This window comes from Poecilia mexicana, unplaced genomic scaffold, assembly GCF_051168715.1.
Source record: "Poecilia mexicana isolate PSO_F unplaced genomic scaffold, ASM5116871v1 scaffold_11, whole genome shotgun sequence".
NCBI lineage: Eukaryota > Metazoa > Chordata > Actinopteri > Cyprinodontiformes > Poeciliidae > Poecilia > Poecilia mexicana.
The window spans coordinates 24,235,930-24,250,838 of NW_028263380.1; the positions used below are offsets into that span (position 1 = coordinate 24,235,930).

The 14,909-nt window shown below is 39.5% G+C and overlaps 1 protein-coding gene across 1 annotated transcript in view; it reads right to left on the bottom strand.

Moving 5' to 3' along the window:
• Positions 1 to 1,147: 1,147 nt before the first annotated feature.
• Positions 1,148 to 14,909, bottom strand: part of LOC106919625 (CCR4-NOT transcription complex subunit 3-like) — a 29,463-nt gene continuing 15,701 nt past the window's right edge. The window contains exons 8-19 of the mRNA XM_014990115.2: positions 14,099 to 14,227; positions 13,925 to 14,015; positions 13,444 to 13,577; positions 11,994 to 12,050; positions 10,824 to 11,742; positions 9,840 to 9,945; positions 9,496 to 9,643; positions 7,617 to 7,707; positions 7,161 to 7,362; positions 4,786 to 4,918; positions 4,520 to 4,645; positions 1,148 to 4,156 (exon numbers count right to left, since the gene is read on the bottom strand). Of these exons, the coding sequence (XP_014845601.2) occupies positions 4,058 to 4,156; positions 4,520 to 4,645; positions 4,786 to 4,918; positions 7,161 to 7,362; positions 7,617 to 7,707; positions 9,496 to 9,643; positions 9,840 to 9,945; positions 10,824 to 11,742; positions 11,994 to 12,050; positions 13,444 to 13,577; positions 13,925 to 14,015; positions 14,099 to 14,227 (2,235 nt within the window). The 3' untranslated portion in view covers positions 1,148 to 4,057. The remainder of the gene's footprint in view (positions 4,157 to 4,519; positions 4,646 to 4,785; positions 4,919 to 7,160; positions 7,363 to 7,616; positions 7,708 to 9,495; positions 9,644 to 9,839; positions 9,946 to 10,823; positions 11,743 to 11,993; positions 12,051 to 13,443; positions 13,578 to 13,924; positions 14,016 to 14,098; positions 14,228 to 14,909) is intronic.

The window sequence follows — 14,909 nt, forward strand, 5'->3', positions numbered from 1 at the left end:
AAACCGCGAGAAGAGTAAACAAACATCACTGCAGAACACGCACATGAAAGCAGGCCGAGTGTAAATAAGTGGGGCGGCGGTAGCCCAGAGGTGAAGGACAGGATGTGGGGGGAGTGGGGTGGGTGTATACACACACACACACTGCAGAGGTACGTTATAGCGGCGGAGTGAAGCTGATTTGCCTGTGAGGGAGCCGCTCAGTGGGCAGCAGAGGCAGCTGCTGGTGTTAATGTATGTAACCATGTGAAAAACACCCAGGTGTGTTTGGTGAACACGGAACGAGAGAAATATTTAACTCCCCGGCATCTTTTAGGCTTTTTATCGACTCATCTATAAAAATCTGGCAGATGAAGAGAGAACATCTGCTGTTGGGGTTATCCAAGCTGTCCTGTTAAAGTCCCATACGTATGAAAATCCACCAATACAGAATAAAAAAAACATTTCGAGGCATAAAAAAAAAGTTAACATTTAAGTTTCAATTACAAAACACTGTTTATCCAAAAGGAAATTGAATGTTGTAACTCACATGATCAAAGTATTGCAGTGACCAGTCGGGATATCCAGTAGCAGTCAGTCTCGCAACAAATCTGAAGAGGCCTCTGACTACAGACTGTTCCTGTTTGACAGTTTACCGACTGCTATGACATGCTAACAGCAGCAGAGATGATACTCCACAGTAATATGTTCTGGATTACACCACCAGTTGTTGACAAACATTGCTAATCCAGCTCCTTTGTTTTTGTTTTTAAATTTGTCTGACTGTAAGGTCAGAGAGATGTTGGAGGAGGGGAAACATCTTTTTTACCAAAAATCAAAATTGCCAAAATAAAAGCACACATGGAATGTTTTTCCTTTTTTTTCCCCACATAAAATGGAAAAAATGTATTGTGAATTTTTTTCCTTTTATGGTTTATTCCCAGCAACAAAAATTATAACCTTTTTCTGAAAAACTTTTTAATTCAGTCATGTAAAGTTTTTTTTAATTTTCAGTATGCCTACACATCTATATTAAAAATCTATTTAAAAAATGCCTGTAACTTTCTTCCTGCCAACCACTTTTTCCTGGTCACCATGGGAACCTGCAGCTGTATTTTTTCCACTTTCAACTCAAGCATAAACCATGTGGGGAAAAAAGAACAAGCACAGATTTCTGAAAAGTAATTCTTTATTAATATTTTACAATCCTTTTATCATGGTTATGTCATTATTTACTTTTTCAGCGCCACTTTGCAAGTGTCATTATTCCATGCTGTCTGACGACAACAACAAACGGAAAAAAATGAACGAAACATAAAGGAGAGGTTTAAAGAATGAGAGTCTATTCAACACTTTTGACAAGGTGCAGAAAGAGATTCACATTTGGGTTCGACCTCTCGTCCCGCCCGCTTGTCAAAAATCAGTAAACAAAAAAGGTTAAAAGCAGGACTGTCAGTCAAGTGAATACGTGTTGGGTTTTGTGTCTCGTCTTTGTGTTTGGCTTTAAAAAAAACAACAACAAAAAAAACAACAACTCAAACTCCTGTCCAGAAGTAACTGATCTTTAAAAAGGACGCAGAGCTCCGTCCTTGTGTTTTCTTTAAAATGATTTTCCTCACTTCTGAAAAAGAAAAAAAGTAATATACAATCTACCACAACAAATACAAAATATAAAGATGGTTTCTCTTTCAGCAGCTGCTCCAAACATTGGAGAATATTTGTTTATTTTATTAAAAAAGAAAAAAATGCTTTTTGTTTGTTTTTTTTTTGTGAAATGAAAAGGGCCACTGTAGAGTACAAATACAGGCTAACACTTCCCAAATGAGGCCAAAATTAAAAGTACGAATTGCTGCTGAAAGGTTGCTCGCTTGTTGTTGTGCTGGCTGATACATTTCCTCATAAAATGGTCAATTGAATACTTCCTGAGAAAAAAAGGAAATATCTACCTGGCATGAAGAAGAAGACAAAGAGGAAGGCAGGAGTCTGGCCGAGAGAGAAACAAAGGAAGAGGGACAAAACGAGGAAGTGGTCCGGGTGTCCAGGATGGTACATGGGCTGTTATGTATGTGTGAGTTCATTGTGAATTTAATTGGATCCATGAGAGTGTAAACATGAAGCAGAGACCTGCAGGACAGAGGAGAAGTGGGCAGCAGTGCTGGTGTTTGTGCTCTTTGGCACATAGAGGAGGAGGAGGAAGGATAGGAGGAAGCTGGGCCTGAATGAGCAAAACAAACCTGGCTGCTGGAAGCATCCAACACCTGCAACTCTCATCACACCTGCAGCTTTTTATGTTCAAGGATCCTCTCTTGCAATCTGGCTAAATCTAGTCGCGCTGGCAGTTTTTGTTTTCGCTGTTTGAAATCATCAGAAAGCAGGAAACAAGCTTGTGAGTGTTTCCGCGGCGATGATAGGCGTCGGTGGGCTCTTCACTCACAAATTTTCCAATTAGGATTAATTACAAATCGCTCAAATTTCTCCCAATTCATCAGAAAATCCAAATATGATGCTGTCTTTTACTCAAATTGCTGCTGTAGGAGAATATGCCCTGGTTTCTCTGCAGTAACTTAAATATCGCGTTGTAAGTGCTAATCCAATCTTCATAAAACATCAAGAGCTTCATGTTCATGGCCAAAACAGGAAGAGGAGTGCTCTGCAAATACAACAGAATTGAATAAGATCTGCGTTATATAATCTCACAACAAATGCAAGTTCATAAAAAATGTGTAAAAAAACAATATTACATCTTAGCTTTTGTTTCAAAAGATAAAAACTTGACTTTGCAGTTCTGGTCTATTAGTTTATGTTCTTAGACGACTGATTTGATTTAACTGTGAGATTTTCAAGAAGTAAAACTATTCAGTTGTGTTTTATTTGAAGCACTGTTGTAGATTTGATGAACTATCTTTTCTTTATTTACTTGAATTTTATGTTTTTGCCCATGCTTTTAGTTGCTCTCTACCTCTGTTCCTCGAAATGCTATTTGTTTTTAGGAATTCATTTCCTTTAAAGGTCGCAGTCAATGAAAAAAGTGTATCCAGGACATTTTTGTCTCGCTGTTTTGGTTCACCTTCTCCTTGTTGGTGTGAAAAACAATCCATGTAAACAGATACCGCTGGAGGAAAGAGACCTGAAGTTGGATTCTATTTCTGTGCATCTGTTTGCAGAGCGTGACATAACGCTGCCCACCAGGTAAGAGTCGGTTACTACCAGCACCTCTCCGGCTGTTTGTCACCCTCCTCCACCACAGGCCTGACAGAAGTAAAAACAGTGCAGGATAATTTTGGACCTCGCAAAAATGCTCTTTGGGCTTTTATAAAGGAACACAACAGAGTTGAGCGAGGTCCGTGGTGCCACCTACGACAAACAGCCACTGGCGCCGGTGTTAACGGAAAGGTGAAGTCAGGTTGTTGAGGCGAGAACAAACACTCGAGGGAGCAGCAGGGTGGAATGACAGGATCTAACATTTTGGGTCCAAATTGAACAATTATGAACCTCTTCAATCATCTGAAGAAGTTTTCAGGGCTTAAAATCATGTTTGTTTAAATTGTTTGTGGAAAAAGAGCCAGAAATTGTTTCTTGCTGCAGCATTTGAAGGCGACTTCCCCAATTTCTTGAATAATTGTGTGTATAAAATCTCTTTGGTCCTGATGGGACTGAGAGAACGTAAAGCCAGCGTAAGAGCATGAAAATACCATAATTCTCTGACAACCTAGACTGATTTTATGTCTGGCTGCTAAAAAAGGACGCAAATAAAAATAATATGATGGAGGGATGGAGGAGAAGAGAAGGAGGAAGGAGATGACAGGGTGGGAGGAATTGTCTCTGTCAGTGTGAGGATAGTAAGGCGGGTTTGGAGGGTCAGGCGGGAGGAAGGGGGCTTCAAATGTGCATTTGCAAACCTGGCCACCCCCCCTTCCCCACCCCTACGCTGACCCTCCAGTCTCCTTTCCCCCCAGAGAGCTGAGGTCAAATCCAGGAATGTCAGCAGGCGGATCACCCGTCTTCATTCGTTTGTCTGTCTGTGCATCCGTCTGTCCTCCTCTTACTTTCTCAGATGTCCGTTCGCCGGTGTCTGTGCGTGTCACTGGAGGTCTCGGTCCTCTAGGTACCGGTACTCAAAGGTGAACCCCTCTTTTTTCCGCTGGCCCCACTTCTCATAGTCGAAATAAATGTATGTTCCCTAAAAAAAAGGAAAGATTGGGAAAATATTATTATCTGGCGTTCCCCAGGGTGTGGTCCTCAGCCCACTTCCAAGTTGCCCCCAGTATCTGTGGGGTTAGGCGTCACAATCACACACAGTTAATTAAAATACTTCAGACTCTCTCTAAAAATGCTTTTAAGTGCCTATTTTAATAGTTTCAACATGAAATATACATTAATATGCATTAATGCACAGAGTGGAGAACATTTTAGGACAACCAGAAGATCATTTCTACAGTCAGCCTTCCTTTCTTCTGCTCTTCAGGTTTCAGACAATCAGCGCCAAGGACAATAACTGCAGCAACTGGATTTGATTAGCAGGTGAGCATAAATCCAAACTGACCTGCTCATACTCATCAGTGATGGTCTTGGGCTCTTCGTGCCTCTGAAACCACATCATGTACTTTGTGTGGAACCTCCATGACTGCTTCTTCAGGGCCTTGGCTGCCAGATACTGGGCCTTAGTGCCCTGGACACAGCGGGGAGCAGAGGGGACATGAAGTAAATCAGGAACGGCTGCAGTCTTCATAGCATTTATCATCAGATAACCCAGTTAAATTAGAATTAAAAACTCCTCATTAGAGCCGTGTTACATGAACACAGAATTACCTCCAGGTAGTAAAAGATGAAGAACAACGTTTCCGTGGAAAGCCTCTGGTAAAACTCTACAGTGTCAGAATGAGGTGGTGGCATCTGGTGGTGGAAAGGTGGGGTGGGGCAGGGGTTCCTCATCAGGTACTGCCTGCAGCGGCGACACAGAGACTTAGCAACAATCAGCTCCTCTATAACAGTGTTGACCAGTCCAACTAAGTTTGATGACATACAACACCTGTTCATGAAATAATTACTGAAACACTGAAATAAGGGAATTTATTCATTCAATACAAAAATACTTTCTCACACCACAAAAAAACTTTTACATGTATTTTAATAGCATACTATTGATTTTTATTATTATTTAAAATGATCACATATACAATATTTAAAAACAAACCTATTAAATTTTCTAAGTGTAGCACTGCTGGCCCACATAAAGCATTCATGCATTTTTAAAGGCGTTCTAACAGGCAGTGAACTGCAGCACGGCTTTGAACACAGATTTTAACCGTTGAACTGTTTCAGAACATCTTTTCTTCTTATTTAATGATTTCACACCGTTGAAATTTTTTCTGTGTTTTTCTTAATCTTCTTTATTTTCAGACTAATGCTGTAGTTTGGCTTTGTTTCTTGCTGGTTAATTAACTCTAATTAAAAGAAAATAATGGACCAATTCCAACAGAAATTAATTTGAAGGGATATAATTAATAAGAATATAACTAATCCAATTTTTTTTTTGTTATAGAACAATAGTGGCATAATGTGGGTGTTTTTTAGGATAATATATATATATATATATATATATATATATATATATATATATATATATATATATATATATATACATTTTTAAGATAAACACAACTGAGTTCAGATCAAATCTGAACACGGATTCTACAACCCCAAAGTTTGCCCTTGCTGATTCATTTTAAGCTGCTAAGCAAACAGTGCATTTTCAGCCAACTTCTGTATTTTTAGATCCCGTGTGGCGTGAAAAATAACAATCACCACATCATAATCTTTATGGAGTGGTAGCTCGGAATATCTGACTAATGTGAGCTCTTCAACTCAAGCAGCAGAAATTATGGCTGTGAGCAGAAAAATAACGGCATGAGAGATTAGAAGTGAACCAGACTCAAGAAACAGAAACAGACAGAAGCGTTTTTCTGCTGCGACTGTAAAACACAAACAGGTAGTGTTGGAAGGGAGCTGTCGAGTGTTTGGATTTAAATGTCAATTGTAGATGTGTGGGCTGCAGATGCAGCAGCAGCAAACCGGGTTCTGACTGTGAATCTGTGTGCAGGTGTACAGAGAACATCTGAGCTTCAGAAAATATTAAACGCAAAAAAGAGTCTCTAAGCTGCTTCCGTTGCTTAGAAATCGGCTGAATCTTTTTGGCATCACAAATGTAAAGAGAAATACTTAAAAAAAAAAGATTTTTCATTTTCTTAAGGGAGATTAAAGACCAATATGTGCACATGTAGAATGCCAGTTAACAATGAATTTGAACAATTCTTAAAATTTTCTGTCAGAAAATGCAAAAAACCCAAGAAAACAAATGCATAACATAGACATATAAAAATATCAATAAATGTTTATTGTCGCTGTATTTAAAAGGTTACGAGTGCGTTGATTTGTATTTTTCATTCAAGCCTAATAAATTATTGAGTGATGTTTGTTTACCTTTAGGTTTGGTTTATTGTTAAGAAAGCAAGTGAAGCAAAATTTATTTGTTTACTTGGTCTTGACTTGTGCTTTCACTGTATAAATAATTTAAAAAGTATCTGTATCTTTAAAATATTTAAGATCCATGACAACTTTTCTAACAGATTTTCAGAAACTTTCACACGCCTTTAAAATAAACATAAAAGAAATCTTGTTGTTAATCCAGAACTGGGTTTGATCTCATCTCAAGTGTACCAAAGATATTTGCACTAAACCAAAAATACTTGGTAAGAGCCCATTTCCATTTATTATTATTATCTTGATTCTCATTCAGACCAGTTATATCTTACATAATATGATATATTAATAATTTATTTTAAACATCTAGATGTAATTAACATCAATTGTTTTCATAAAAAACAAAATCAATTTAAAAAAAACACTTAAAGGATGCTTTTAGAAGCTCAAAAAGCCGTGGGTTGAACAATAAAATGCCAAAGAGTGACTGTAGATAACATTTATTAGAGTCACATTTTACAGTATGAACAGATCAGAGGAAATTACTTTAAACCATCAGCTCTCAGAGTGGGTCCAAAATGGAGGTGCACTGAGTGCTGAGGGCAACGAGTCCCACAGTTAGAGTCTCCATCCTGTATCCAAACATTTGATCCCTTTTACCTGTAATTATTTCAATGAAAGGAACTGTGACAAGTTTACTGCACCTGATTCTCTCCGAGTCGGACGGGTGGGGCATGTGCGTCCACGCCGCCTCCTGCATGGCCTGTTGGTAGAGCTGGTCTTTGGAAAAGGGAACTGGCCCCAGTGGACAGACGCCCAGTGACGGGAGGATGCTGACCTCTGACAGGGAGGACTGAGGTGCTGACGGGGCCCCCGAGGGGGCCGTAGTGCTGCTTGGGAAGATGTCTGAGAGGACACAGGAAAAAATGAGGGAACGGAAGTGGAGGAGGGGGAGGGAAAAGATGATGCAGCGGGAGGAGAGACAACAAGAAATAAAGTTGAGTCAGGGATGATTATATCAGCTGCAGCCTTTGTTCAGAAGCGGCTGAGAGTGGGAAGGGAGATGACATTTAGTTCCATTAAATCTGCTGCGTTTCTATTTCTGCTCGGTGGTAACCCCTCGGTCCTCCCGTTGGAGCACATGTTGGTGTGAATCCTACCTGAAGTAAGGTGCAGGGAGGACACATCTCCCTCAATCCCTGAGCTGGGTGCTGCTCGCTCGGCCATGGACCTGCTCAGAGGCTCCTGGGGCTGATGAGGACAGACAAGGACACTCATGGGAAAACAGATTCTCCTGGATGTGTGTGTAGAGTTGTTGTATCGTTCTGGGCGGAGGAACGCCAGTTCCGCTTCACTGATCAGGTTGCCAAGGAAATATGTTAGATTTTACTTCTTGGACCTTTTTGTGTTTTTGTTTTTTGACTCTCCTTCTTTCACTCCCCTGGGTTCAGGATATTATTTTAACACTACAAAATAAGTGTGACATGGATTTTGAAGACGTTTTTATTTGTCCTTCAAAAATCTGTAATATTCCAAAGCATTGCTTTTTTGTTTTAATCCAAATTAGAAATTAAAAATTGCACCCACAGTAGCAACAGGCTATGACCATAAAACAAGCACTTATCATCAGCTCCCCTCTTCAATGCTTCACAGTTTGTTCCAAAATTCCCAAAAGTTCATTTGCATAAAACGTGAAGATGTTCTGTCATTATTTCTATATAACAAAGCTCTCTCCTCGCAACATTTGTATCTTTCCGTCTTTATCAATTTTATTGACTTTACATGCTGAGGCGTGTGGAATCTGAAATTGAAATTTGGGGTCTTTCACAATTTCTCAGAGTATTGTGCGTTCTGATCTTTCATTGAATATTTTTTTAGATTTTAACTCCTGAGAAGATTGGCAACTGGTTGTTTTTCTCTGTGCAGAAAATTCAACAAAGGACAAATTCAACAAACCACCCTTTGCTTATTGATGGGTCATTGCTGATATTCTTAGTTCACATTGTGCTAAACCAGTAAACTGAAAACTTGTGCAGTTAGAGGTGGAAACAATGATGGTGATCAATTAACAATCTGCGTTACCCGTCTGCTCCTTTCTCTCTTGAACATGTTCCCCGTTGATGTAAGGGCGTACTTCCTTTTTCAAACATGATATTGCTATTTTGGCTTGAAGTTACTTAAAAAACAATAACAGTGAAAATTGTAGATGTTTTTTGTGCAACTGGTGTTAAATTTACATCCATTTAAAAGCTGGTAAATTTGACATTTCCCAGAATTTTACTAGATTTTGCAGATGAACACACAACTGTGAAAATGTATGTGAATCAGTGCTACACAAAGACATAATGCATTTAAGGAACCCTTTTTGTTTTGCATTTGGCTACAAAAAGACTATTCCAGCTTTTCAAATTATATCCACAAATACAACTATAGATAACAGCTTGATGGGAACAAAACTCTACGTTTGCATCCAAGAAGTGCTCCCCAAAGAGAGATAAATCTGGATTAGAATGGTGTCTGGTGGGTTTATAAGAACAGTTTGTCGCAACCTGCTTGCAAAAAGTGCCCAAAAATCCCATTTCAAGTCAGTTATTAAGGCATGTTTGTTGTCTGTTATAGTTGAGTCAAAACACTGGTCATTTCTTAAATTAAGAAACCTTGGAAATGATTGGAAAGGCAGCCAAAAGGCAGAAAAAAACCTTAAGACTTTTAGAAAACCAGGAGACAACTCTGCTAAATTACTCATATCCGTCGCCTTTTTCACATTTTATCACATTACAGCCTCAAACCTTCCAGAGACCATCATAAAGTGATGCATAATTGTTAAATGGAAGGAAAATTATACTCCGTTTTAATTTCTTGTTTTTACAATAAATATGGGAAGTTTAGTTTTTCACACCCTCTTTACTCTTTTATCCCTGAATAAAAGCTTGTGCAAACAAAAACCACCAAATGTCAGCTAATTAGTGATACATTTAGAGAACATCAGTGAACAAAAGGTACGATGAAGATCAGGAGACAACGCTGTATTCTCCTCACCTTGATGCTTTCAGGTGGCTGTGAGTAGGACAGCGGCCCGTTCTGAAGGCTTCCACCGCTCGTTGTTTTAGCCTCACTGTACGACGCTGGCGATGGGGAGGTGGACAACAAACCCATGGAGCCAAGTAAACTGGGACCAGTGTCCTTACTGGGAAGGAGGAACAGTGGTGCAAGCGATCAAATTTATATATTTCACATGACATGTTGCTCAGCCAATCAGCAATATAACAATAAAAATGAAAAGCAAATGTAAAAAATTCTAAATAAATAAACAAATATTGAAGATTGGTTAGGCTGAAGAAATTAAATTTACTTCAGAAGTTCTTCTTGTACTTTAAACTTACAGCTGATTGGCTGTGGAGGTCAGAGATGAGGATTGGCTGCTTTGTGATTGGGTGGCACTGTTGAGGGCGGAGTCTGTTGTGCTATCTGCTACCACAGCACTGTGACCTGTAGAGAGAGAGCAAACCATCAAAATGAACTCTGTAGCTCAATAAATAAAATGTGTGACTCTTCACAAATTATCGTTTAGAGACAACAAAATAATCCTAAATGTTTCAGAATACCAGAGTTCAAGAGCCTGTGTTAAAAATGAAAAAGGCCACGATTTTTAAGATGAAAAATATTTTGGGAGTTTGGGTTTATTAGTGAGCTTTTTTACAGTTGAATGCACTCTGAGGTTAGATAAATTGTCTGCTATGTTTAACTCTTATTCAAACGTTTGGCTGATTAGCACTAGTGAGTGTTCGTGTGGAGATTTTGAGAAGCTAAGCTGTTGTAGATGATAGCAGGCCTAAAACATTTTTGCTACTTAGGGGGAATTCAGAGTCCTGAATCTTTACCCCAGTATTTTAATGGATGCTTTGAAAATGGCAAATAAATAAAAATAAGAGTTTTGTTGTTCCATCCTGCAGCAGATTAAACCCGATAACCATACACTATGCAAATCAGGAAAGCATCAAAAACCGTGTTTCAAAAACATGACTGGGTTGAATCTTTAACAAGATGTCCTTCACTTTCTAACATCTAGACGACTTTCATTTACACTCATGTAAATTATTATTATTTTATTTTTTTCCAAATTTCCCAATATACATGGTAAGATAGTAAATTGTGGTGATAGTTTAAGGAAAGCATTTACCAACCAATCAATACAAACAACAACAATGTCAGGTCAAAAGTCTTGTTTTGTTGTTTTATATTTCATAAAAATGCCCTTAATATATTGGTTTAGATTCTATTTTCTAATTTACATATACCCAAATGCCAGAAGAACAGGCGTGATTTATATTTAGATGAACGGACTCGGGTGGAGGTCAGATACTCACTGGTGCTACCGTTCTGCTTCTGTCTGCTCGGTGGTCGACCGGACAGGGATGAGCTTCCTCCTCCGACTCCGCTCCCTGCGGATCCTGAGCTGCCGCCGTTGCTTCCGATAACTCCTATTCCGCTTCCAGGAGCTAAGCTCCCGATGGGGCTCTGCGGCCCCAGGGAAGACCCCTGCACCCCAGATTGACCTGAACCCAAGCCCAGAATCCCCGAGCCGACGCTCCCCACTATAGAAGCCGTGCCGAGCATGCCTCCCTGCGAGGACGTCGGCCCGCCGACCGCGATGCTGCCGCTACCGATGGCGCCCACCCCGCTGTTGGTCGTTGTGCTGCTGACGCCGCCGAGAGAGCCCGGTAACCCTGAGCTGGCCGTGCCCGAGGCGGCCGCCTGAGCGTAGGGGGTTGGGGTGGAGCTTGAGAGAAGACCCACCATATTGCTTAGGGACGCCGGCATCCCTGACAGGCCGGGGCTGGTGGAGATGGAGCTTTTCCCCAGAGAGGGCCCCAGACTGAGGCCAAGGCTGTTGGAGGTCGCCGTGGGACCCGAAGGCGCCTGGGGCAGGGAGTTCGAAGTCAGGAGCCCCTGTGTGCTGGGTGGCGAGGACGCCGACGAGGCGCTGTGGCTGTTGATGGAGGTGCTGGAGTTGATGGGAGCCGAAGAGCTCGGCGAGTTTTTGGCCTGCTGCTGCTGCACCGACGGGTGAGGCGGCTGCTGCGTGGCGTTGCTGTAGCTACCGGCTAAAGTGTTGGAGAAAGGACCCCCCACTGCGCTAAGATGACTGCTTCCAGAGCCACCGATGCCTCCGCCAGCAACAGAAACCAGAGAGGATGAGGTGAGCCCCGAGGCAGAAGAAGACGAAGATGAGGAAGAGGAGGACGAAGATAATGACGAGGAGGGATTTCCATTCTTCACTGGTGACTGGAAAAGAAACGCAAAGGATTTTGTTTGTTAAATTCGGCTGCACAGATTTCAAGATAAGACTGGCAATTAATAAATGCTTTAATAAAAACTGTGCATTGTATCCACAGCTCATCATAAGTCATCATAAAAACATGTTAAAATTGTATGAATGAGTTGAAATCTGAGATGTCAATTTATTCTAATTATTTACATTTAAAACCTCAAAAACAACATTTCATCATTAAGTCTACATTAGCGTTTAGACCAACCTGACTGACTTCACTGTCCGTCGAACGTCCCCTCTTCTTGTCATCTTCTGAGTTCTCCTGGAAATTGAATCACAATCAGGTTTCAGAAAAGGACTGACATCAGAAACAATGTCAGATTACATGAAACAAGTAAACACCAGTCATTTTCAAAATGACATTTCTCAGAACAGTCAACATCTTTCTAAGTTGAATTGCATGTTTTAAAGAGTGCATATGGTTGCAAATCAAAATTATTTCTGATAAAACTAAAAAAAACTCATTCATTTTTATGAACATACAGTCTCAGTTCTAATAAATATTGAACAATTTTCCTAAAATTTGAAAAATGATTTGCCAAATTGTGATAATCTTTTAAAATAGGGAATATTTTCAAAGATGCAATAATTTGACAAGAGACCAAATTTACTTAGAAGGCAAACATTTACACTTGCAGATTCAGAGGAGAATTAATACTTTTTTCTTACCTTCATTGAAGAAAAACTATAAGAATATATTTTTTTATTTATCTACAAAGCACTAAGTATGAATAAATAAATGAAGATGCTATATTGTGAGAATCGACTGTGAAGCACTGATACTGGAGTCTACATAGCTGAACCTGTGGAATAAGTACATAAAACAAAAAGAAGTGGTCCGAGCTTTAAGCCTTGGGGCCTCTCTGGGAGAGACAGGGGATTTTTTTGTTGCAGGATTTTTACACACTTCCCAGTTTTGAGGCCAGTACTATACCTATCGAAACCAGTTCAGTTTTTTTTTCTAAACATTTTTTTTACATTTACTAAATGCTATGCAAACACTAAAGTGCAATGCTTTAATGTTTACATGACCAAAACAAGTAAAAACCACTTCTGATTAGTGTAATTTAGAATGAAGCAAGCACTCTGCTTCCCTTATAAGTCAATGTTAGTATGTGAAAGAGAAACTTTTGAGATTAAGTTTACATTTTCAATGAGTAATGGTAGCATCCTGCACACATCTTTCACATTTCCTTTAATCCCAGAAAAAAAACCTCTCTTGATCAGCACTGCAAAATACCATAACTCCCACTTGCATATCAGACTTATAATAACTACTTTTACCCACTGAATGAGAGTGTAGAAGCAGAAGAGATGATATGAAGCCAATAGAAGAGAATATAAAGAGCAGATGGCAAGGCTCTACAATGGTGCAATTATCTTCCGCGCATATTTTAGATACTGATGTGCCTTGATTTGAGCTAGAGGTAATAACTGACTTAATTGTTCATGATTACCATTGTTAGATTAAAACATCTTTCAGGTCAATGATGAAACAATCTAAGTCATTCTTTCTTTATACAAATGAATGGATTACAGTTTTTTTAACCTCATATTGCTAGAGGATCAAAAACCAGGAAGAACAGAAGTAAAAACAAACAGAAAGGGCAAACAATTGATGATGTGCGTGAAATGAAAAGGATCGTTTTTCTCACCGTAGTGCAAGTGGCAGGCGAAGGAGGGATTGGTGAGGATGAGGTGGTGGAGGTCGGTGTGCTGCTGGAGTTCTGGAAGATCTCGTCCTCCAAGTGTGAGGGTCCTGGAGGGGAGGTGGCGAGTAATTGTTGAGCTGGAAACAGAAAAGACACAAAAGGTTTCAGCCTCTATTGTGAATTTTTAGTCTTTTGTTTATTATTGTAGGTCAAGGTTTGATCTAGACCAATTCAACTTGTTGAGCTCACGGTTAAATATTTATTATTTATTGTAGAGTTCAAGTAATTAAAAGATTTATACACATTCTTATGCTTAAATGACCAAAAAAATATTTATGGGATTCTTTAAAGTGATTTTTTTGCAAGACGTCCATTGGAATACAATACAACCAGGTTCTTCTGTACTTGTTTTGATGTGTAATCAAGATGTTTCCCCCAAGGGAAGTCACAATGCTTGTACCAAAAAACTATTTTCTATACGTACGGTATTCATCCAGGTCGAGATCGTCATATATATAATCGTTCTCCTCAAAGTCTGGATCCTGCGATGACTCTCTGTAGTACTCAACATCATCCTTTGGAGAGAAAGCACAAATACTTCAATCTTAGTTAAATATCACATATTAAAGCTGTGTGTCTCTGCAGTTTTTTGACAAACCTTGATCTTCCTGATGGCTTCGACCTGCAGTGAGTCATTGTCCAGCATTCTCAGTATCGTCTCCAGCATTTGGATGTGATACCGATGCTTCTCAATGAACTTTTTCAGCTCCTCGATTCGGTCCTGCTTCTGTAGGACAACAGGTCAACTTAATCAGCTGTTTTTCATACAGGCACAAAGGTTTTTTAACATTATCTTATGAAGGTTTTACATTCCTGTGCAATAAGTTTTGCATTCCCATGAAATACCTTTGTGTTTCCTTACAATAATGTATTTTTTACTAGTCTGTTCATGCGGCATCTTGAATATTGAAAGTCTTTTTGCTACAATATAAGGTTTTTTGTTGTTTTTTTTCATATTTATTGCAAGGTAAAAGAAAAATTTCCCCCATTAAGAGGCTCCATATGTTTAAACTCTTGGCTGCAAGGTGATTTATTTTAAAATATATATATTCTTCCACACAATGCAAAGCTTTATTAATAATTTAACTCCAACAGGGGGAACAAGAAAGCATTTGAGAATATTAACAACTTCTAAAACAAAAAATAAAAGTGTGTTTAAAGTTTAACGAGCGAAATGTGCAGAAAGGAGATCACGAGTGATTTAAAGCTGTGAGAGCATTAGTGGCCGCCATGTGCACTTTCCAGCCTAATGCATCACAAAGCATGCAGGCAGAGTGCCACTTTCTGATTTCAATATTTCATTCTCCGAGTGCTTCACTGTTAATTCACACATCCTCTGAAGGTTGGAGAACACTCAAATGTTTAATTGTCCTAATTTGCCCCCAGTGTCTATTTGGACAGAACGCAAC